Source organism: Rhinoraja longicauda, chromosome 8 (genome assembly GCF_053455715.1).
Source record: "Rhinoraja longicauda isolate Sanriku21f chromosome 8, sRhiLon1.1, whole genome shotgun sequence".
In the NCBI taxonomy this organism is placed as follows: Eukaryota; Metazoa; Chordata; class Chondrichthyes; order Rajiformes; family Arhynchobatidae; genus Rhinoraja; species Rhinoraja longicauda.
In genome coordinates, this window is record NC_135960.1 from 34,046,957 (window position 1) to 34,071,091 (window position 24,135).

The 24,135-nt window shown below is 39.9% G+C and overlaps 1 protein-coding gene across 4 annotated transcripts in view; it reads left to right on the forward strand.

The window, feature by feature from the left end:
• The window catches only part of LOC144595842 (disco-interacting protein 2 homolog A-like), a 193,529-nt gene that overhangs the window by 151,767 nt on the left and 17,627 nt on the right, over positions 1–24,135 (forward strand). For 2 of the 4 annotated variants that reach the window (XM_078403596.1, XM_078403597.1), the window contains exons 22-34: positions 707–821; positions 2,016–2,217; positions 4,014–4,123; positions 6,481–6,561; positions 8,220–8,343; positions 10,334–10,455; positions 12,082–12,193; positions 12,587–12,696; positions 16,976–17,106; positions 19,509–19,677; positions 19,997–20,167; positions 21,062–21,091; positions 22,115–22,176. In XM_078403596.1, the coding sequence (XP_078259722.1) occupies positions 707–821; positions 2,016–2,217; positions 4,014–4,123; positions 6,481–6,561; positions 8,220–8,343; positions 10,334–10,455; positions 12,082–12,193; positions 12,587–12,696; positions 16,976–17,106; positions 19,509–19,677; positions 19,997–20,167; positions 21,062–21,091; positions 22,115–22,176 (1,539 nt within the window). The remainder of the gene's footprint in view (positions 1–706; positions 822–2,015; positions 2,218–4,013; positions 4,124–6,480; positions 6,562–8,219; positions 8,344–10,333; positions 10,456–12,081; positions 12,194–12,586; positions 12,697–16,975; positions 17,107–19,508; positions 19,678–19,996; positions 20,168–21,061; positions 21,092–22,114; positions 22,177–24,135) is intronic. The other 2 variants (XM_078403598.1, XM_078403599.1) reach the window with 1 other exon arrangement.

Below are 24,135 nucleotides of genomic sequence, written 5' to 3' on the forward strand. Positions count from 1 at the left end.
AAGTTAAAGAGTCGGGGAGAGTTGAGGGGAACTCACCGCATAAAGCGGAAAAAAAACTGCAAAATCATCGTAGTTTTTACTAATTAACCATATATACACCAAATTAACAGTTTTGAATCGTATTTTTCTTACCTATACGGAGAAAAACTGGAAAAAACCATCAATGTTTGCTGGAATTTGGTCCTTGAAAATGGGACTTTTGGACCTTGAAAAGTCCTTGAATTTTTTGCTGTTACAAGTGTACAAACCTTGCATAAGTTTTCAATGCCTATCATGAGAACAATCAAGTGATAAGGCAAAGATCAAATTCATATTAATTCTGTTTCTGTTCATAATCCTATTGAAACACTTGAGAATGAATGATAAGCCGTCTGCATGCCAGTTTTTTAACAAAGTGGCAATGTAATTTTCAGCCCTTTGTTTGTCCAGATTGCCTTGTGTGAAAGGTAACAAAAACATTCACAATCTGATAGGAAAGTTACTGTTTCTATTTAAGACTGTGAACACAACGTCATGTCTCATACAACCGTCTTCCTATTTTCGTGGTTTAAACACAACTTGTAGAGGCAGTCTCAGAGACTCTCTTATGCATATTTCAGTGTGGTTTCCTATTGTCTCCACACCAATGTATCTTTAAAATAAATCATATCAAATGCAGAAGCTTGCAAGCAGGATTCTTACTTTACCCCTTCTGGTAATATTTTAGGATAGCGGTGTTTTCAGTGAATGTACTCCATGATGAACGCATTGTTTTAGTGGCCGAGCAGAGACCAGATGCATCTGAAGAGGACAGTTTCCAGTGGATGAGTAGAGTCTTGCAGGTAATTAGACTATTATCTCTGGAGGGGATCTGCTTTAATTTTTATTGTCAGTTTTGGTCTTCAACATGGTTAACATGAAAACACTTTCACCTTTGGGCTCAGAATATTTCTCAGAAAGAGAGCTTTGGGCTCAGAAAATAATTATAAATATTCTTTAATCTTTGAGGAATTGAGTAAAATAAATATTATTTACTCTATTCTTCATAATGTATCCTACAGATTTTGGTTGTTCAAAAATATTATTTTCCAGGTTGAGATGATGGCAAAATCTGAATCATTTAAAAATTAGAGATTATTTAAAGCACAGTTTATACCTCGCCTATGTATTCAGAGAAATGACAGTTTCTCGTATTATGAACAAATGCCTCTCGTTCCAAAATTCCAAAGACACATTATCCTCCAGGATGAGATTTTTTCTCATCTCTCTTCTGAATGGTCAATCCCTTATTTTGATACCCTGACCCCTGAGTTTCAGACACCCCAGCCAGGGAAGACAATAACTGGGCATAAACTCTAATTCTGTTCATAATGCTATTGAAACACTTGAGACCTAAACAATTCTGTATGATTCAGTCAATTTACCTCATGTTCCTCGAAGTTCAAAAGTATAGACCCAGTTTGCTTGATCTCTCCTTAAAACACCAAACCTTCCAGCCCAAGAATCAGTCTAAACCTTCACTGCATTTCCTCACCACCAGTATATCCTGCCCAAAGGAGGAAACAGGACAGTATTCAAGATTAGTTTTACCAGGGCGCTGTGTAATTAAAGCAAGACACTTCACTCTTGTAAAGTTATCTTGCAATGCAGGCCAATGTATTGTTTGCCCTCCTAGTTGATTGCTGGGCCTTCATGTTAACTTTCGGTGATTTCACATACAAGGGGACACATGTCCCTCTGAATACCAACACCGTTCAATCTGTCACCATTTATGAAATACTTCCATCTTACTCTTATTTATCCTATCCAATCTTTCTTTGTACTTTAATCTCTTTAGGATATCTGAAACCTTTGTACATATAGAGGGTGGGATGCTAAACGTGTTTAAAATGTTGGCATGTTCGACTAATAATATTGTAATTGATTTAATATGGTTCCAAAATTGAAGAAATATTTTCAGCTATATTGCACGTTTATAGCAAGTAAAACAATTGAGAATAAGAGTATGCTAATTATGTTTTGCTGATCTTTTCCAGGCTATTGACAGTATCCACCAGGTAGGAATTTACTGCCTGGCTTTGGTACCTGCTAACACACTTCCCAAGACTCCTTTAGGAGGCATCCACCTGTCTGAGACCAAACAGCGCTTTCTGGAAGGCATGTTGCACCCGTGCAATGTTTTAATGTGCCCCCACACCTGTGTCACCAACCTTCCGAAACCTCGGCAGAAACAACCAGGTAGGTATAAGGCACTGGGTTCCATTTTTCTTGTAGATAAAATGTGTGAAAGACAATGTTTTTTTTACAATCCTAGTGTTGATTTTGTACTGTAATGTTCTATTATTAGGCTGTCGAAAGTTAACAGGGAAATTAATTCTACAAATGTAATGTAATTTTATTTAAATTGTCTCAGTTGATAATTATTAATTTCCAGCGAGGCTTCCTTGCATCTCTCCAATAATCAGTTTAAAAAAAAAATGCAATTGACTACCATTTTACAAAATTAATTTATGAAGTCACACACTATCCTGACTCTTGTTCTTTAATAAAGCTATGTACAATGGTATAACTTCAAAAGACCCAATAGGGAAACTGCCTCCAACACACCCTGGCAGAGCTGCCAATGTCTTTAAATGGTTCTTAACATCTGTGAAAATTTAGAACTGATTTCTCCACCGTAAATGCTGGTGGGTTTCATTAAGGTGGCGTTTGTCCACAGGGAGCTCAGTAACACACAGAGAATTGAAACATATGGTGTCAGGTAATGGTGAGAAGTTCAGGACGGTCTCAATTTTATTGTGCATGTGAAGAACTCCCAGAATTGCAGTCTGGGATTTACCACCAGACAGCAAGCTGTAAACTCCCCTCGAGGGGATTGATGGAGATGCATGTTAATCATCATGGATGCACCTTCTAAACCCACATCTCCAAGGACAAGGACAAGTTCAGCAGGTGCACAGGAGCAGCACCACCTGCAGGTTTCACTCCAAGTTGCACACCATGCTGAAGAAGGGTCTCGACCCGAAACGTCACCCATTCCTTCTCTCCCGAGATGCTGCCTGACCTGCTGAGTTACTCCAGCATTTTGTGAATAAATCGATTTGTACCAGCATCTGCAGTTATTTTCTTATATATTGCACACCATGCTGATTTGGAAATAAATTGTGACTGTTGCATTGTTTTTGGACCTAACTCCTGGATCTCTCTATTCAACAATGTTATCATATCATATCATATATATACAGCCGGAAACAGGCTTTTTCGGCCCACCAAGTCCGTGCCGCCCAGCGATCCCCGTACATTAACACTATCCTACACCCACTAGGGACAATTTTTACATTTACCCAGCCAATTAACCTACATACCTGTACGTCTTTGGAGTGTGGGAGGAAACCGAAGATCTCGGAGAAAACCCACGCAGCTCACGGGGAGAATGTACAAACTCCTTACAGTGCAGCACCCGTAGTCAGGATCGAACCTGAGTCTCCGGCGCTGCATTCGCTGTAAAGCAGCAACTCTACCGCTGCGCTACCGTGCCGCAGGGATCAACTCCATCAGGGCAGCCTGTCGCAAGGAAGGAAGGAAGCCAGTCACTTTTCTTGTTGGCAATTATGGATGAGCAATGATGCCCACATCTTAAAAAATAATTAAATATAAATTTATATTGTTCATCATTTTGTGGAGACTTTAACAAGAAATATAATTTCACGAAAAAATGCAGCCTTTCATAAATTCAATTGCCTGTTACATAGTTTTAATTTTAGTTTTAAGGTCATGTGTAATCGGAGCAGAATTAGGCCATTTGGCCCATCAAGTCTACTCCATTCAATCATGGCTGATCTATCTCTCCCTCCTAACTCCTGCCTTCTCCCCATAACCCCTGACACCCATGCTAATCAAGAATGTTGTATACTGGGAAACAGTTAATTTAAAATGTGTTTCTGACAAAGGTTTTTTTTCTTTCCTGTGTCAAATTGCCTAACTAAAATGCTGAGTTGATCCAGTGAAATGTTTGTATTATTTGTTGCATGCAGAGGTGGGTCCTGCTTCTATGATAGTCGGTAACCTTGTGGCAGGAAAGCGAATAGCTCAGGCCTCAGGCAGAGATGTCACACAGTTTGAAGACAATGATCAGGCTCGGAAGGTAAGGATTTCTATGTGCTGATAACTTAATTATATATTACACTTGTTCAAGCTTCAGGATACTATTGAATTTATGCATTACAACCTACAACAGGAAACATTACAATTTACATTTTGAGGTGGGTGAATTGTTCATGGTGTCCTGCATAGCATAAGTATTCTAGCAGGGAATAGCAAGCAGGTAAACAGTCCCGCTCCCCCACTTGTATAGAGTTGTGAAATGGCTAGAGGCCTGCAGTTTTTGAGATAGAGTGAAATCCTTGTAGGCATTTGAAATCAAAGATGTGAATTTTAAAATCAAGGCATACTTGAACACGAAGCCATGGTAGACCAATGAGTGTGATTGAAATCTGGTATGAATTGGGTTTGGTACCAGTTTACAGGCCCAAATGTTTGCCTGAACTGTGTTTAATGTTTTTATTACCCCCATTTTATTGCTTACGTACACATGCACATGTTATCACATTCTTAAAATACAGTAAACACTGGTTTTAATGGGCTTCTTTATAAGACTTTATTCGTCTGAAGAAGGATCTCGACCCAAACTTCATCGATTCCTTCTCTGCAAAGATGCTGCCTGTCCCGCTGAGTTACTCAAGCTTTTTGTGTCTACTTTATTAGGGATTTTGGTTATAGTGGATGGACCCCCAACCTGCACCACCTCCCCAGCCGCACAGGCTTCCGAGGAACCCCTGTCAGACTCGCAAGGTGCACCAGTGAGCCCTTTACTCACCGCACAGTCTCGTTGAAGCGGAAGTTGGTATGGTTCGCGTTACCCAAAGCAACAACACTTTCTTCAGGCCGCTGCCAATGACGGATGCACTAGGTCACCGTAGGGCTCCCTACCCTCTCACCAGCTGCCACTTCTTCTTTAGCTTTGTCTGCTCGACCGCTGCTGTGCCGCCTCCTCCCATCGCTCTGTCCACTTTTCCTGTCCACCACCATCTTCTCCTCCTTCTTCTCCTCCTTCTTCCCTGCAGTCGCCGACATACTCTACCTTGAAAGCCTCACGGTGACCGAATGCACCTTATCGTTGGCAATGACCTGAAGAAAGTCCTGTCCCCAGGGGCTACAACGTGAGCCACAACAAATGCTGTATGAACCAATAAAGAAGGGCTCGCTGGTGCAGTCCAGCGTCATCGCCACTAGTTTTAAGTTGAAACGACACGAAGTGCTGGAGTGACTCAACAGACTGAGTCAGTCTGAAGAGTCCCAATGTCACGTGTCCATGTTCTCCAGAGATGTTGCCTGATCGGCTGAGTTACTCCAACACTTTGTGTCCTTTTGTGTATTAACCATCATCTGCAGTTCTTTGTTTCAACTACATACAAAGATAACACCGTACTCAGTTAAAATGGAAAATCGGCAGTGTCTGATTTGAAATTGGGATGCAATGTAGATGCAAAACTAATCCATAAATGTCCCGATTGTTACATTTTGCTTCTCTTTGTCAGATAATACATGCATTACGAAATAGGATTGTGAACAGCTAAGTTGACCACAGCAAACTCCAAGAGTGAATTGTAGCAATAACCAAGTAACATTTTAGTGATGTTGATTGTCAGATAAATATTAACCGGGGATGACTCCCACTTTGCTTCCACCATCACATGACCAAGGTGTTGAATCAAACCAGTCAACTCTTTCAAAGAACCAGCGTAAGCACAATGGCATGCATGGCCAAAATTTGCGCTGTGTAATGCTGAATCAATGAGCTGATGGCTACATATTTAGGGAGAAATATTTTCATGTTGGAAGGTGAAAACATTCAAAAAATTCCTGTGACTCCACACTCAAGAAAAATTAATTATTTTGGCCCTGACTTTATAAACAGCAGTAAACGTGGAGGGACATTACCCAAAGCTCAAGGCTTGATGCTGGCCAGAAGAATGCCAACTGTTCATATTGCATTCATCTCTTATTTCTCAGTGTAAGTTGTTTGTGCAGCTGGCACTGTCCTGTGCTGCATGATGCACCGTTGTACAAAATGTGTCAGGAGGATAAAATTCTCAGTATTACACATGGGAATAATAGGCATTTGTGGTAATCATATAAATTTGTATTTTTTGGGACACATTGTGATGCTGTACTCGAAGCCAGAGCAGTCTTCACCCCTCTGCACCAACCCCTTCACTTTGCATGCCTTTGTAAATCTTGATTAAAGTAACTTATCTGAATTGGTTTATTTTAGAGTTTATTTTGGTTTGAACATTTGTTTGTGCTGTCATACAAGTTGATGTATCATTTGTTTTGACAAAGTGCTTGCTGACACCACGCATTTGTTGCTGTATTTTAATTGCGTACGTGATATCTTTCCTAGTTTTGCCTAATAAGTGATAGTTTCTTTTCTTTCCTCAGTTTTTGTTCTTGGCTGATGTCCTGCACTGGCGTGCACAGACCACTCCAGACCATCCTCTTTTTCTCCTCCTAAATGCCAAGGTCTGTTTAAAAAGATAATTCATTTTTAAAATTGATCAATAGACGGAGCATTATTCATTTATTTGAGTTTATGTATTTTTAGATATCTCTTTTGGCATTGTAAGTGCACTGACTAAAGATCCATTTGGCTGAAGTGGAATGTCAGGATTCTAGTTATCATTAGAGAATAATTGGTGAGAAATGTTAGTAGCTGTGCAATGATTTCAGTTGAGTTTTATATACCAGAGTTTGAATTGCATCATGGGTGATGTTGCCCTATTAGCAGGGCAGCATTTTATTTCCTAACACCGCATTGCTTGACCAAATATCATTCTCAAATATCCTGATTATGCGAATGGAATATATGATAAGTAAAATAATTCTTCAGGAATACAAATTACTGGTCTTAGAATACCTGTTCCACCTCAGATGACGCCAGTGGTTAGTCAATGCCTTCTTAAAATAAGCAATTCTATTAGTCTGGTGTTTAAAAAACATTTGTAATTAAATTGAGTAGGTTCTAAGAGTTAACCTCCTCTTTACGTGGTGCAGTGGACCAGTGGATGTCGGCATGGTATCCATTGAATTTATACGAGCAACAGCATTAGAACACTTACCGTTTTATATATTAACCATTGTTCTCTTAATGTCACGTGTCAAACTTTTTTGTGGATCATAAGGTCATAAGTGATTGGAGTAGAATTAGGCCATTCGGCCCATCAAGTCCACTCTGCCATTCAATCAAGGCTGATCTATCTCTCCCTGCTAACCCCATTTGTAAAATAAATTTAAATTGATGCTAGATGCATTTGACTAGTGGCATGACCGAACAACAATTAAACACTGGCCTTGACCAGTTTATTTTGCATTTAAACTTTAGTTTATAAAAGAAGTAACGGCCTTTGCACCATAATACAAAGACATTTCAACTTGCCATGTACTTGACCATTGCCATACGAGACTGAGGAAATTTGGTATGTTGTCAATGACTCACCAACTTCTACAGATGCACCATAGAAAGCATACTGTTGGGATACATCCTAGTTTGGTTTGGGACCAGTTCTGGCCAAGATTGCAAGAAATTGCAGAGTTGTACATGTGACCCAGTCCAACACACAAACTATATTCCCCACCAATGACATCATCTACACATCACATTGCCTCACCACACAGCTTCTTCCCCTTGATTATCAGTCTTCTGAACGGTCTTTCCATGAGCTAGGATACTTTCCGATTCACCACTACCCCCTTACGGACATTGTCTCTGGAACTGATGCACTAAATGTTGAGAAGTATATTCTGCACTTTGTATCTGTCCCTTCGCTCTACCTGTTCTTCAGTTTGACTTGATTATATGTATGTATAGTATTATTTGATCTGATTGGATAGCATGCAAAACAAAGCTTCTCACTGTTCCTCAGCACACATGTTAATAATAAACTTAAACTTAAAGGAGGCCCTTGACTTTGATGTTTATCATTAATGAGATACTATAGGTTAATGAGAAACGAATATGTGCTCACGGGAATTATTTGCATGACCACTGGTGAGGTGGACAGATGCAAAATGTTGGTCAGAAAATGCTGATCGCATTACTTCAGAGGGACAACGATATTTGTTACAGCAACTCCCTCTACATTATGAATCGCTAAGATGGTAAATTTTATTTTCCCCACCAGGGCACTGTGGTGAATACAGCTACATGCACACAACTGCATAAGAGGGCCGAGAGAGTGGCTGCAGCCTTGCTAGAAAAGGGGCGTCTTAATACTGGGGACCATGTGGCTTTGGTTTACCCTCCAGGTAACAGGATAAAGTGTTACTTCATTAACATCATCATTGCTGCATTAGTGGGGTAAAGGGGGGGGGGTAAGGGGAGGGCGGGGGGGGAGGAGGGGCTTGGGTGGGTAATGAGGAGGGGTGGTCCAAAGAAAGCACTGTCCCCAGGGGCTACAACGTGTGCTGCAACAACAGCTGTGTAACTAGAATGTGCAGTACGTGAAGAAGGGCTCCCTGGTGTATTTTACGAATCAGGAGTGAGGTCAGAAGCTGGGGCTCTAAACGGCCGGGGAGACGATAAGAGCCGGGGATGGGTCGGCATGTCATTCCATTCACAATCTGTTCATATTTTATATTTGTTTTATGTAGGTTTCTGGCACTTCATATTGATTTAGAGACACGGGAGGGGTGTCATTAGTGTGCCAGGGGTGTATTGTCATCTCATTATCACGTGACCTCTGTTTGTCCAGAAAAATGGATAATCCAGAAAAGCTCTGGAACGAAGGGTGCTGGATAATCAGTGTTCAACCTGTAGTATGGATTTTATTAATAACAGTTTACATTTATACATTGACCATCTTTAGATATTTATCTCATATAATTTTGCACTGAGTGGCAGAAAATAATCAAAGAGAGGGGTTTTAAAGAGAGTTTTGAGATTAAAGCAAAGAAGCTGAGAAATTCTTTGAAAAAATATATTTTGGATGCTTGACCTTAAAAAAGGTCAAGTATCCAAAAGGACTGTAACCATGGTGGAGTGAATAAAATTAGCCATGCCAAGGTTGGAGATTGAAGGGACATAGATTAAGGGGATTTGTAGGGCTGGAAGAACTTGTTTATGGAGATAGGTGGTCTGAGCCCAAGAAGTGAGATGGATACTCTGAATTTAAATATGTTGGCAACAAGCCAAAGGCAAATACCTGGAGTGAGGTAATATTTTCGGCTGTATTTTGGCTGAGTTTGAAGATAGATATTAAGGAGGGCAGCATTGGAAAAGAATTTTCAAAAGAGAGTTAGATTTAGCTCTTAGGGCTAAAGGAATCAAAGGATATGGGGAAAAAGCAATCGCGGGATCCTGATTTTAGATGATCAGCCATGATCATATTGAATGGAAGTGCTGGCTCGAAGGGCTGAATGGCTTACTCCTGCACTTTTTTTTCTATGTTTCTATGAAAAGTAAAGAATGGAGGTAAAAGAGGTTTAGTGGCAGTTGAGTTGAAAAGGTGCTTATAGAAATAGTATCTTAGCTATTTAATGTCATCAGGATGCAAGTGAAAATTTATATTTCTTCAAATGATGTTGCTGAGGAAAAGCATGGAGATGAGAAATAGAAAGGAATCCAGGCAAAGTACTTGGGAGATTCCTAAGATGGCAGTACAGGGATGGTTAAGAAATGATCCCGACCTGAAAAGTTGTCTATCCATTCATTCCTCAGATGTTGCCCAACACGCTGAGTTCCTCCAGCTGTTATTTTTTGCTCAGTTATTATTTATTCTTCAGTGAATAATGTTTAACTTTTTGAATTACTCAGTTCAAGCTACGGTCATGTTGCTTTTCACACACAAGCAATATTTTATGAAGATCAAAGACAATTTCTATAAGGTTTTAATAATAGGCCAAAACAGTGCTTTGAAGCTTCAAATAGTGTCATTTAGCCATGTGTTGTGAAAGGGTAAAGGGTATAATGGAACACTTAACAAAATAACTGTTTGTATGTCTAGGCATTCAATGGTTAATTTGCTGGTCCATATACCATAACTGGATATTTTTCTGTATCAATAAATCTTGTCCACTGCCAGTTTACCCTCAAAAGAATTTCTCAATCAGCTTTTGCTTTATCAGGGCATATTCTGTAATAATGAATGAACAAATATTGGCATTTTGTGTAATTTCCTAACAAATTGCAAGGATTCTCCTAAAATATTTGTTTCACAAATGTAGTCTTTCTTTATGTAAGTGATTTGCGAGAGATTCCAGAACTATACAAACTGCTTTATTCTATCTCTTCCTGTAGGTATCGATCTTATAATAACTTTCTATGGGTGTCTGTACGCAGGATGTGTGCCTGTCGCTGTGCGACCGCCTCATCCTCAGAACCTTGCCACCACTTTACCAACTGTCAAGATGATTGTTGAGGTATGGTATCAGATGACTAGACCAGGCATCTTTCCAAAATCATGATTTTATGTTACCTTATTTTGTTATCAATATCTATGTATTATCTCATTAGGTATTTTATTTTAGTAGTTATAGAGGGCATGGACCCGTTGGGTCCAAATCTATCCTGCGAGCGCATTTGCAGGCCCGGCAACCCTCCCCCAAATGACAATCCGTGGACCCGCTGCCGGGTGGGGAGTGTCTCCTGGGGCCGTGGGCGGGCGAGGGGGGACAGGGGAGGGGAGAGGAAGCCACTTACCTCGGCCCCGTGTGGCCATCGCTGCAGCGAGAGCGAGTCGTGGACCCAAAGCCTCTCCTGCAGCTCGGCGGCGGCGGCCATCTTGTTGGACCCTCTGGCGCCGCGCTGCACCATGGGAGTAAGGTCATACCCCCCCCCCCTCATTGGCCGCCACTCCCGTCACTCAGGCGGGTCCCATTGTGACGCGGCGGACGGCCATGGGAAATGGAAAAGGTAATTTTTTAACTTTAAAATCTCTATAACTTTCAAAATATAAGACCAATTTGAATGAAACGGGTAATACAGACCCCAGGACAATGGTGAGTCTAAAATTGTCGTGCTATCATGTGACGGGGGCACAAACATACAGGGGAACAAACAACCATACGGGGGAACAAACAACCATAGGAGGGAACAAACAAGATGAAAGTTTTAATAATATAAAGATGTCCCAATTATAGGAATTATAACATTGCCTAAATTATCTTGTTTTGTGGTTAAATAACTGAAATCTTGTCAAGTTCATTATTAGGTCTGGCTCCTATTTTGTGCGTCTTATCTTTTTATCTCATAGCCGTTTGTCTTTTTATCCCTGGCCATTGTCCAACCAATCAAACACCCTCTGCCTCTCATCTGTGTCCATCTATCAATTGCCAGGCTTTTTCTGCCCCCACCACTTGCAGCTTCCTCCCCCTCTACTTGCAGCTTCCTCCCCCTCTACAATCAAGGATCCCAACCTGAAATGGCACCTATTCCATATTCTCCAGAGGTGCGACATGACCCGTTGAGTAACTGCTGAATTTTGTGTCTTTTTTGGTAAACAAGTATGATGGTTTGACTGCTTTGTTTATTTCATCAACTTCGTGCTTAACAAAAGGGTTCTCGTTTATATATAACATGGAGTTCTCGTTTATATATAACATGTTTTACAAAGATTTTTTGGGTTATAAATACATAAAATTAAGGATAAGTTTTATGTTGAAATATTATGTCGGGCACAGGCAGAAATGAAAATTAAAAAAGCAAATATTGTTCTTGGGTAAAAATTGCTTAATTCACTCCGAATATGGCAATATTTCTCTCCAATGCCAATGGGAGCTTCTGTGCATTTCCAACGTTATTTGAAGTGAATTTTGGGCCTCATGGTGTAGGAATGTTGAAAAATGAAGCAATTTGCTTGGGTAAAGGAAGCTGTCCCATTGTTGAATTAACAGCAGAAGCAAAGCTTGGGAAACAATGGATTGTTTGTTAAATGATTTGCTAGTTGGGCCAGATCTAGTCTCTGTATGATACAACCATGCTACATATATCTGTTGTGATTTTGTGAAGAATATTATCACTGGCTAATATTCTCTTTTTTACTTCAGGTAAGCAAATCTGTCTGCATACTCACAACGCAAGCTATACTAAAATTGTTTCGTTCAAAAGAGGCAGCTGCGGCAGTGGACATCAAAACCTGGCCAACAGTTATAGATACTGGTGAGATTTTACTCAATATTCATGCAATTTATTCTTTGAATGATCACGTGATTTAATGTTTATCAATCTGTTAGAGCAAATTGAATAACATCACATTTCCTTGATTAATTATATAGCTCAGCATTTTGTATCTTGCTTTATTTCACTAAAATAAATCATAAGAACCCTGGGGATGAGGCACAATTGAACACTAAACCAGTTCTGATCCGAAGGAATATTGTTGTTATGTTATCACAAAGCTCAATATTAGATTTGCTGTTAAGTGCAAGGGACAACTGAAGGAAGATGCCAATTCTGCTGCATCCTAGAAATAATCTAAACAGATATGAACATTGACCTGATCCAATCTACGTCTAGTTTGTTAAGTTTTGCAATTTTATGTATTTCGATCAGATGACCTACCCCGAAGGAAGCCACCCCAAATATATAAAGCACCAACACCTGAAATGTTGGCATACCTGGACTTTAGTGTGTCCACGACAGGAATCCTTGCAGGAGTGAAGGTATGATGTCTTAACTACTGATTAGCTGCATATTCAACTGAGACAACTCAGTGACAACAACAATGCTATTGACTCTGTTCTGCTTATTTCCCATTTACGAGGAAGGTCTTGGGACAGGTGACCATAAGGCCAAGGAAACGAGGCAGACAGACAAGTAATCGGGGAAGCCCCTCACTGCCAAATGGTTTGAGGTGGACTGTAGTAGTTTAATGTATGAGTCATAGAGCTATTCAGCACAGAAACATGCCCTTTGTCCATGCCTAACAGGTTGGCATTCGGGGTTAGTTCCATTTGTCTACATTTGGCCCATATCCCATTAAACCTCTTCTCGCTATATATCTGTCTAATTGTCTTGAAAGATCCTCCAACTGTTTGTTTTTGGCTTATGATTCCAGCATCTGCAGTCTCCCTAGTTTGATTAGTATGGGTGTCAGGGGTTATGGGGAAAAGGCAGGAGAATGGGGTTAGGAGGGAGAAATAGATTAGCCATGATTGAAAGGCGGAGTAGACATGATGGGCCGAATGGCCTAATTGTGTTCCTATCACTTATGACCTTACGACAACTGTGGCAGTTACTTATAAATCCAACAAACTGCAACCTAATTTGATCTATGAATTAATACATTTTGAATTAATCATTCAGTAATGGATTTACTAAGGGCTTTACAACAAGATTTTAAGCATGTTCAACTGTGTACAGTTTGGAAGGTGCAACAACTTAGAACCATAATCACACCTCTGATTGAAGGACACACAAATTCTTGTTCACCAATCAAGATTTGACTGAAATTATTTTTTTTAAATTAGAGCAATAAGCTACTTTTTCCCCTCCAAAGCTATTAAATGCACATAATTACATCATAGGAGATATTGCCTGAGTGAAAGATTTCGCAATGGTAGTGGCAGCCAATCAGGAACTCGTGTTTGATTCTGAGCTTGGGTGCTCTCTGGCTCGAGTTTACACATTTTCCCTACGACAGTTTGGTTTTCTTCTGCGTGCTTTGGTTTCCTAGCACATGCCAAAGATAAATGTGAGTTCCCATAAACAATATTCTAATTTTTTGATAGTTTGCCCTGAATGATGGTGGTTGGTAATCATTCAGCAGGATACTGGGTATGGATGATGCCATGAATCTGAGAGGGCAGATTTTGCGGGGGTTTAACGCTTCACATCAGTGGCGGGGGGGGAGGAACATACGTGACGGTGAGTGTGACTTCAACTGAGCCACAGCTTACACTGGAAAAAAAAATGCCCTTTCCTCTGAACAAAAGACTCATTCTCAAAGTAATTATCTGGATAAGTTAACATAGAAAATAGGTGCAGGAATAGGCCATTCGGCCCTTCGAGATTATTCAATATGACCATGGCTGGTCATCCAAAATCAGTACCCCGTTCTGCCTTTTTCCCCATATCCCTTGATTCCCTTAGCCCTATGAGCTAAATCTAACTCTCTTGAAAACATCCAGTGAATTGGCCTCCACTGCCTTTTGTGGCAGAGAATTCCACAGATTCACAACTCTCTGGGTGAAAAAGTTTTTCCTCATCTCAGTCCTAAATGGCCTACCCCTTATTCTTAATCTGTGACCCCTGGTTCTGGACTCCCCCAACTTCAGGAACATTTTTCCTGCATCTACCCTGTCCAATCCTCTTAAGTATATTATGTTTCTAAAAGATCCCCTCTCATCCTAAATTCCAGCAAATACAAGCCCAATCGACCCATTCTTTCATCATACCTCAGTCCCGCCATCCCGGGAATTAACCTGGTGAACCTACACTGCACTCCCTCAATAGCAATAATGTCCTTCCTCAAATTAGGAGACCAAAATTGCACACAATAGGTCTCACCAGGACCCTGGAGTCTTGTTGGACCTTTTTGCTCCTAAACTCCCATCCTCTCGCAATGAAGGCCAACATGTCATTGGCTTTCTTCACTGCTTGCTGTACCTGCATGCTTACTTTCAGTGACTGAAGCATAAGCACACCCAGGTCTCGTTGCACCCACCCCCCCCCCCCCTTCTCCTAATCTTACACCATTCAGACAATAATCTGCCTTCCTGTTCTTGCCACCAAAGTGGACAACCTCACATTTATCCACATTATACTGCATCTGCCATGCTTCCGCCTACTCACCCAACCTATCCATCACCCTGCAGCCTCATAATATTCTCCTCGTAGCTCACACTGCCACCCAGCTTTGTGTCATCCGCAAACTTAGAGATGTTACAAATTGTTAATATATATTGTAAACAACTGGGGTCCCAACACCGAGCCTTGCGGCAACCCACTAGTCATTGCCCGCCATTCTGAAAAGGACCCGTTAATTCCTGCTCTTTGCTTCCTGTCTACCAACCAGTCCTCTATCCATGTCAATACCCTACCCCCAATACCATGCTCTAATTTTGCACACTAATCTCTTGTGTGTGACCTTGTCGAAGGCTTTTTGAAAGTCCAGATACACCACATCCACTGGCTCTCCCTTATCCATTCTACTTGTTACATCCTCAAAAAATTCCTAAAGTTTAGTCAAGCATGATTTCCCTTTCATAAATCCATGCTGACTTTGACCGATCCCGTCACTGCTTTCCAAATGTGCTGCTATAACATCTTTCATAATCAACTCCAGCAACTTCCCCACTACCGATGTAAGGCTAACTGGACTATAATTCCCTGTTTTCTCTCTCCCTCCTTTTTAAAAAAGTGGAGTTACATTGGCTACCCTCCAGTCCACAGGAACTGATCCAGAGTCGAGGGAACATTGGAAAATGATCACCAGTGGATTCACGATTTCTAGGGCCACCTCCTTGAGTACTCTGGGATGCAGACCATCTGGCCCTGGGGATTTATCTGCCTTCAGTCCCAACAGTTTACCTAACACCATTTCCTGACTAATGTGGATTCCCTTTAGTTCCTCCCACCCACTAGTTCCTCAGTCCCCTAGTATTTCCGGGAGATTGTTTGTGTCTTCCTTAGTGAAGACAGAACCAAAGTACTCGTTTACTGTTTAAGTAATTACTTGGATAAATTAAGTAGTACTTGACTTTCTTGACGGCATTCAACTGCATTAAAAACACACACATATTTATAAATTAGAATTTTTTAAAGCATAATCAGTTTTGAAGTTAGCATTTCAATGGAAGAGTTAGAAACATAGAAAATAGGTGCAGGAGGAGGCCATTCGGCCCTTCGAGCCAGCACCGCCAGTTAACTTGTTGAAATAAATAAGGCATTGGCTATATTGAAATGAGTGTCAGGATATTAACAGAACGTGTTAGTTTACAAATTGAATTATGTATCATCTGTTTTTACGTACTATGTGATCCAATTTCAATTTCATTCAGAGCAGATAAATTTGGAAAGATTGTTATTATAAAATTGCACTCTGCACTTTTAGGTTTGATCCTGACCTCGGGTGTTATCTGTGTGGAGTTTGCTCCCAGTGACCACTTGGGTTTCCTCTGTGCACTTCGTTTCCTCCAACATCCCAAAGATGTTTGGGTTTGTAGGTTAATTGCCCTCTCTAGATTGCCTCTAATAGCTTTTATCATATTCTCTGTTCCTTGCTGCTTTGCTCTCCTCAAGCACAGCTTTAATGTTTGTAGCTGGTAGGCAGAGTGAATCTTTCAGTACTGTTATCCTCCTGTGACTGCTCGACAAAAGTATTTACATCTGCATTCAATTAATTTTGGCCCAAAATTGAAACATGCAAATTACATTTATAGTTTAGAGTTTTTAGTTTGGTTTAGAGATACAACGTTCACACTAGTTCTATGTTATCTCACTTTCCTGCTCCTTGCACACTGGGGACAATTTACAGATGCCAATTAACTTATAAAACCTGCATGTCTTTGGGATGTGAGAGGAAACTGGGGCACCCAGAGGAAACCCACGCAGTCATGGTGAGAACCTGCAAACTCTGCACAGACAGCACCCGAGGTCAGGATTAAAGCAGGGTCTCTACCGTTCTAAGGCAGCATCTCTACCAGATGCACCACTGTACTGCCCTGTTTTCATATCGGGTTTTATAACAAAGGTGTTGTTAATTTTATTACAGGGTGTATATTCCAAGGTCTTCCTGGGCAATTTCATTTTTGTGCATGATCCCATTTGATGTTATTGGTAAATGCACTGAAAATTAGTGTAATACAGTTTCTAGGCTAAGTGTCCATGTGATTGGTATCTCACAGCAGAACCTTTGGCTGTTAATGTTTTAACTTCCCCTTCTTTCTTGAGGTCAAATGTAATCATGAATAAATCTTAATTTGTCCTTATTGTCAACAGATGTCGCATGAAGCAACTAGTGCTATGTGTCGGTCCATCAAGTTGCAATGTGAGCTCTATCCTTCTCGACAGATTGCCGTTTGCCTTGATCCCTATTGCGGTCTTGGTTTCGCACTCTGGTGCCTCTGCAGGTAAGATAACTGTTCCTAAAGCCATAGATTCCTAGGATATTATCCCTTCGCAACAGGATACAGACGGCGTATATGTGATCGGATGCCCATGACTAGTGGTGTTCCACAATGATCTGTGCTGGGGATCCTTGCGGTTTGCAATATTCTTGAATGATTCGAACGTAGATGTAGGAGGCATGATCAGTTTATGTTTGCACCTGACAGATTATTGGTGGGGTAGTCGTAGGCTATAGTTTGATAGTGATGTGTTGATATGAGCTGAGAAATGGCTGACAAGATTTTAATCCAGAAAAATTTAATGTGATGCATTTTGGCAGCACTAATGAGGCTTGGACTTGCACCATGAATGATCAGGTCATAGAAACAGAGAAACATAGAAAATAGGTGCAGGAGGAGGCCATTCGGCCCTTCAAGCCAGCACCGCCATTCATTGTGATCATGGCTGATCGTCCACAATCAATAACCCGTGCCTGCCTTCTCCCCATATCCCTTGATTCCACTAGCCCCCTAAGAGCTCTATCTAACTCTCTTAAATCAATCCAGTGATTTGGCTTCCACTGTCCTCTGTGGCAGAGAATTCCACAAATTCACAACACTCTGGGTGAAAAAGTTTTTTCTCACCTCAGTTTTAAATGGCCTCCCCTTTATTCTAAGACTGTGCCCCCTCGTTCTGGACTTGCCCAACATTGGGAACATCTTTCCTGCATCTAGCATGTCCAGTCCTTTTATAATTTTATATTTTTCTATAAGATCCCCCCTCATCCTTCTAAACTCCAGTGAATACAAGTCTAGTCTTTTCAATCTTTCCTCATATGGTGGTCTCGCCATCCAAGGGATTGAGAGTCCTTGAGAGTATTGAGGAACACAGGGAGCTTGGTGTATGTCCAAAGATCCTTGAAGGCAGCAGCACAGGTAGATTATCAGGGTCAAAAAGGTGTGTGGGATACGGGCTTTCATTAGTTGGTACATTGATTGCAAGAGCAGGGAGGTTATGCTCCGATTTTTTTTAAACCTTGGTCACATTTTAGCTGGAATTCCGCACATAGTTTTGGTCACTGCGTTATAGGATAGATGTGATAACATTGGCAGGGTTGGGGAGGAGACTCTTCAGGATGTTGCCTGCAATGGAGCATTTTAGTTATGAGAGACTGGGCTGTTTATTTCCCTGGAGTGGACGTTGCAAGAGGACGTGCTTGAGTTAGATTGCAAGAAACTTTTCAGCAGTGAAAGAGGTAAATAAAATGAGAGAACATGGATTTAGGGTAAGAGGTAAGAGAGTTAAAGGGTTCTGAGGGGATCCTTTTTCATCCAGAGAGATGAGTAACTGGAATGCACTGCCTGGGAGCACAGTGAAAGCAGAGTCATTGACAAGATTTAAGAAGTGGATTAGCCAAGCACTTGAATCATCTAAGAATAAAAGACCAAGTGCTGGAACTTGGAATTAATATGGATGGGTGCCCACTAGTTTCTGTGGACATGGCCTGAGGGTGTCAAAATTTATTTTTTCATACGAAGTAGTGACAGTGAATGTGACAATAGACAATAGGTGCAGGAGTAGGCCATTCGGCCCTTCGAGCCAGCACCACCATTCAATGTGATCATGGCTGAACATTCTCAATCAGTACCCCGTTCCTGCCTTCTCCCCATACCCCCTGACTCTGCTATCCTTAAGAGCTCTATCTAGCTCTCTCTTGAATGCATTCAGAGAACTGGCCTTCACTGCCTTCTGAGGCAGAGAATTCCACAGATTTAAGAATTGACACCAAAAGACTTTTTAAAATTTATTTGTCTCCGACATCTGAAGTTCTTGCATGACAGGACTTTATGATGCCACCTGTACGCAACCACCTACTGTTGAAGGGAGGCGTGCGTGTTAAAAGCATGATCTGTAACCTTTACTTCTCAATATTCATGATTTAATGTAACACCGTGAGGAACACGTTTTTGAGTTTACCAAGTGAGCTGTTCATTCTAAGTCAAAACCCTTAATTTTTCTGTGTGATATTAAAATATAATTAATTTCAACAATGGTAAATCAGCTTATCAAAGCTTAACCTGGGATAACATTGAAAGTGAGATGTAAGTTTTGGCTATTAATGTTTGGTTTCCAATATTGCTAAATAGCTGAGGGAAAACATCAAAACATGTAGAGCCACACCCTGTAAGAAAACAAGAAAGACTCGTCATTGATACAGGTCAATGTTGTTTTGGTGACAGACAACTCAGCAGTTTCAAACGACATGGAAAGAACCAATAAAGTGAAAGAATCTTAAAGTTGCTCCATCTGTATTGTTTTTACATTTATTTTTTGACTTATTTATTTGGTGAATTGTTTAAAGCTGCAATATGTACACAATTAAAGAGGTCAGTATAGATTTTCATAATAGTTTTTCTTTTCCAAGTGTATATTCTGGTCATCAATCCATCTTGGTCCCTCCACTTGAATTGGAGAGTAATGTCTCTCTCTGGCTGTCTGCAGTTAGTCAGTACAAAGTGCGTGTGACTTTCTGTTCCTACTCTGTAATGGAGATGTGCACTAAAGGACTTGGTGCACAAACAGATGCACTCAAGGTAAGCATTTTGTGAATAAATACCTTCGATTTGTACCAGCATCTGCAGTTATTTTCTTATACACTCAAGGTAAGGAGTCTGTAATCTGTCTGGTGTTTACTGAGCAAACTGTCAATGATGGGGTCATTTATAAAGAGACGCTGTAATAGCTCAAAGGTTAACAATTTCTCTTCAATTCATACTTAATCTTGTCAATTTTATGCCAGATGGCACTTTTTGCAAAATAAACAACTTCGTCTTTTGTTTATAGAATATGAAATTGTATCTTTTTTTTAAAACTGCATTGTTATGAGCTTAAGAGCACATTTCTTTTTTCAAGGCAAAAGGTGTGAATCTCTCCTGTGTTCGAACGTGCATGGTAGTTGCAGAGGAGCGCCCACGGATAGCACTTACGCAGTCCTTCTCTAAGTTATTTAAGGACCTTGGCCTGTCTTTGAGAGCTGTCAGTACAACTTTCGGCTGCAGGGTTAATGTGGCAATCTGTTTACAGGTGAGAATCTCATCATCTAAACTGAATGAAGTTGATCATGCATTAATGTGTCATTAGATTGCATTGAAACATAAATACCATTGCCAGGGCAGTACCACAACCTTCTATCTCTATTCTATTTCTGAAAAATACCTAGTCGCCCCAAGATTTATGTAGGTCAAAACTACAAATCTAATCTGAATACTTAATACTTAATACTAGGCATTCACAAAATGTACACCTGTAATAAAACTATAATGCACCTTTAGGAAATGGTATCTGCCATTTTTATTGACTACCCAAAGCCATGGATTTATCCTTTGTAGAATGATTCAAGGTTCTTTCATCTACAGTCCTCCATTCCCCAACCTGTCCCTTTACCATCTCCCACTCAAAGATACAGTGATCAAGTCTCCACCATGTCTGTTATGTTAGTGCCATTGACAATGTTATTCTAATGTAATTAGTTTTTCGTGCAGGATGTATTAAGGATATTATGGGAAATTCCAAGATTTATGTTCTTGATTTACAATTGATTTGGACTTGATGGCCAATAAAGGTTGAAAATGAAAACTATTTAAGTAGGTGTGAAGTAATAGTTCTGCTTCTGCTGTATATTATTTAATGTGGTATGCCCTTGTCATTGGCTTGTGGAAAAGCACTACAGCACACTGCAGATTAATTAATGGCTATGCTTTGTGTATGGTTTCCTTCGATCCTTGTACTTAAGCAGCAGTGTAATTTATTTTTTTTGCTAGCCACTAATTCAATGTCTTTGGTAACTGTTTTGCTGTTTCTGTTTGTCTCGTCTCTTGCTTATGCTTCTCTCTCTTTTTAAATCTGGCTGTCCCTTCCTCTCTCTGGGCTGACCTGTGTCATCTCCTTTCCTCGTTTCCTCCTCCCTCATACTCTCAGCCACACAGGCTGGGCAAGCTGGCTGAGCAGGTAGAGTAATTTATTTTTTTGAGTCCCAGATCATCATCGAAGCCAGGTGGCAAATTTATCTTAAATTTATTGCAAAATGATAAAACTCCGAATTGCTGTTTTATTTGAAAATCTGAACAATTGGGTAAATAAACATTAAAGTGGAAATTCATTGTGCAAAAGGGAACATGTGACTTGCCAATAGGGCCAAGTGTATAGATAGAATAGCATTGGATAAATTAGTTTTCATTCATTGTTTTAATGGTAACACAGCCTATTAACCCTGCGTTCAATCAGTCTTTTATTGTGTAAATGTACATGCATATGACAATTTGAACTGTTATTTGTTTCTTAAAGTCCTCTCTGGTAATCATAGTTATTTTTACTTATAACATGATTTGGTTTACTGTCTGAAAATATTTTTGCACAGCATTTTATGCTAAAATAGGTATATTATTAGAATATACGTGGCAGGCAAACATTTCTGACCCACTTGGAAACAGCACAATTTCAATTTTAGTTCCAAATGCACATTGAGTCAGCAGCAAATATCAATTGGTGATGTCTGTTCCTATTTCTCTTGCACTTTATTTTCTCTTCAAGATTGCTTTCCCGGTGGATAGTTATTTTAATTTGCAGACAAAGCACAATCTCGTTTAAGCACTATAAATTGATAGTGATTACTTGTACAAAGTCATTTTCTCGCAAAGAAAGAAAGAAAATTTAGCTGAGGAACAAGTATAGCGAGGAAAACATTGCTGAGGGAATTTGTCATCATGAAGGTATAATCTATTTTTATTGTGCCCGTAATCTTAAATATGTATTTATGCTTTAAAGGATATCAATTCTTCGTTACATAAATTATGCCCTGTAATTTATAACATTTTGTATGAAAAGCTATTGTGGGATCTGTAACTTTGGCATGACACCATGTTTTTGAGAAATGGTGCATTCCAACTATGGTGGAATGGTGCAATTAATAACTATGCGTCCATAATTCTTTTACACTTCTGATGTTAATGGCACTATCTGCTTTTTTTTAAGGGAACTTCTGGACCAGATCCAACCACAGTCTTTGTGGATATGAGAGCACTCCGCCATGACAGGTATATTCATACTGTACTTTAGACAGTTTTTCTTGTGGTAGTCTTCCTTTACATGTTATTTTATTCTTTACATCATCCCATTCAAGTCCAGGTGTGTATGGAGAATCAAATCTTGACAAATTGGAATTTTGATCAGATTGGAATTTTGATTTTGTTAAAAAACAGCAGTACAGAATCTATTCCACTAAGCTTTACTTCTCTGCAAAGGCCTTCTTTGACTGGTGCTCGCATTCCTTTCAGTGCAGCCACCTCTGGTCTCCTTGTAATAGCAAGTTTAACTTTTTAACCAAAGTCAAGGTATAAACTATCCGTTGAATTCCCTTTTGTTTTTCTTATTGGATATGGATCTTAGATCATGCATCTTGTGCAAGTGGAAGCTTTTTTGCTGTGTACCTGCCAAACCCTAATCTTTATGCAATCACAATTTTCACTTCTCGTGAACAGACATTGTCTGCTTATTCATTCCTGATGCAAGTAGTCTAATTTCTGGTTCCGTGCATATCATTTATTTGAAAACCCGGTGCTCTCTATGTAAAAAAATGGAACTGCAGATGCTGATCTACCAATGAAGGACACAATGAGAGACACAAAATGCTGCAGTACATCAGGGGGTCAGGCAAGGGTCTGAAAAAGGGACCCAACCAGAAATGTCACCTATCCATGTTCTCCAGAGGTGCTGTCTGTCCCGCTGAGTTACACGAGATGTCCTGCTGAGCTACTATGTAAATATGGCCTAACCTGGCGGCCAGACAAAATTTTGAGAACTGGCAAAATTATTTAGTAGAACTTAACAATTTCTGTTCAATTTGCTTGCACTCATTTTAAGTAATGACAATTCCAACAGTAGCAATCTAGTGGCACGCCACTTGCCATCTTTAGCTAATCAGTATAATTAACATTAATCTATTTTACTCATTGTGTATTTTATAGTCAGTTTACTATTGTTCTGCTTCTTGGCCCATGACTCATCATGTTCTCACATTCATGATTCAACTTCACAGTATCGTTTTGGCCATTTCTTGGACTCCAGGCATATTGCATTATCCTTGTCTAACCACCTAATTACGTCAAATAATTTAGTAAAATTGATCCATGCGTGATCTGTCATTTTGACTATCCTTTTGATTACTCTGTCATGCTAATCTATTGTACTTTGACTATCTGACTAGTTTGATTGTATTGATTTACTCATTGCTTATTACATTTTAGGAAGATTTTAGTTTTCTTTTCAACCACAAATATTAAGCCAATTGATCTATAGTTCCTTGGATTTGTTCCATTTCTTTTTATGTAAAGAACTTGCATTCATTGTCAGCCAGCCCTCTGGCACAGTTCCTGTTTCCAATGAGTTGTTTTGTTCTGCAATAGCGGCTGCACTGTTTCTTTCCTAAAGCATATGTGATGAAATAGGACTGTGATGTTGATAACTTTATATTTGATTTATTTTATCAATTATTCCACCCGTTTCTATCTCGAATTTCTTTTAAATCTTTTGGTTTAAGAGCTCTTTTTGTAAGGTGACATCCATCATCTTCGTTCCCTGGTAAAAGATAAATATTTTATCTTTTATTCTCCCATTGTTATTGCTTTGAGATACAGCTAAATGAAGCTTTTAACAGTTTGCCCTTGCTTGTATGTTTTTCTCCATTTAATTTCATGTATTCATGGAGATTTGGGAATAAGTAGTGTTTTGGTGTTGTATGCTCTTATGAAAACGTTGTTCATTGAACAAAAGCAAGGTGGATGTCAGAACTTTGAAACAAAAAGCAAGAATGATGGAAATATTCAGCAGGTTAGGCATCTGCAGAGACAAACTGAATGTATCAGGTCAATAATCTTTAATCATCAAGTTCAGATTTTTAATGCATGTAGGCGGAGAAAAGATAGGTGGATGGGTGGTGAACATTGGTAGGAGAGGACAATAGAGAAATCTGAATGGGTCAAGGATGGGAGCCACTA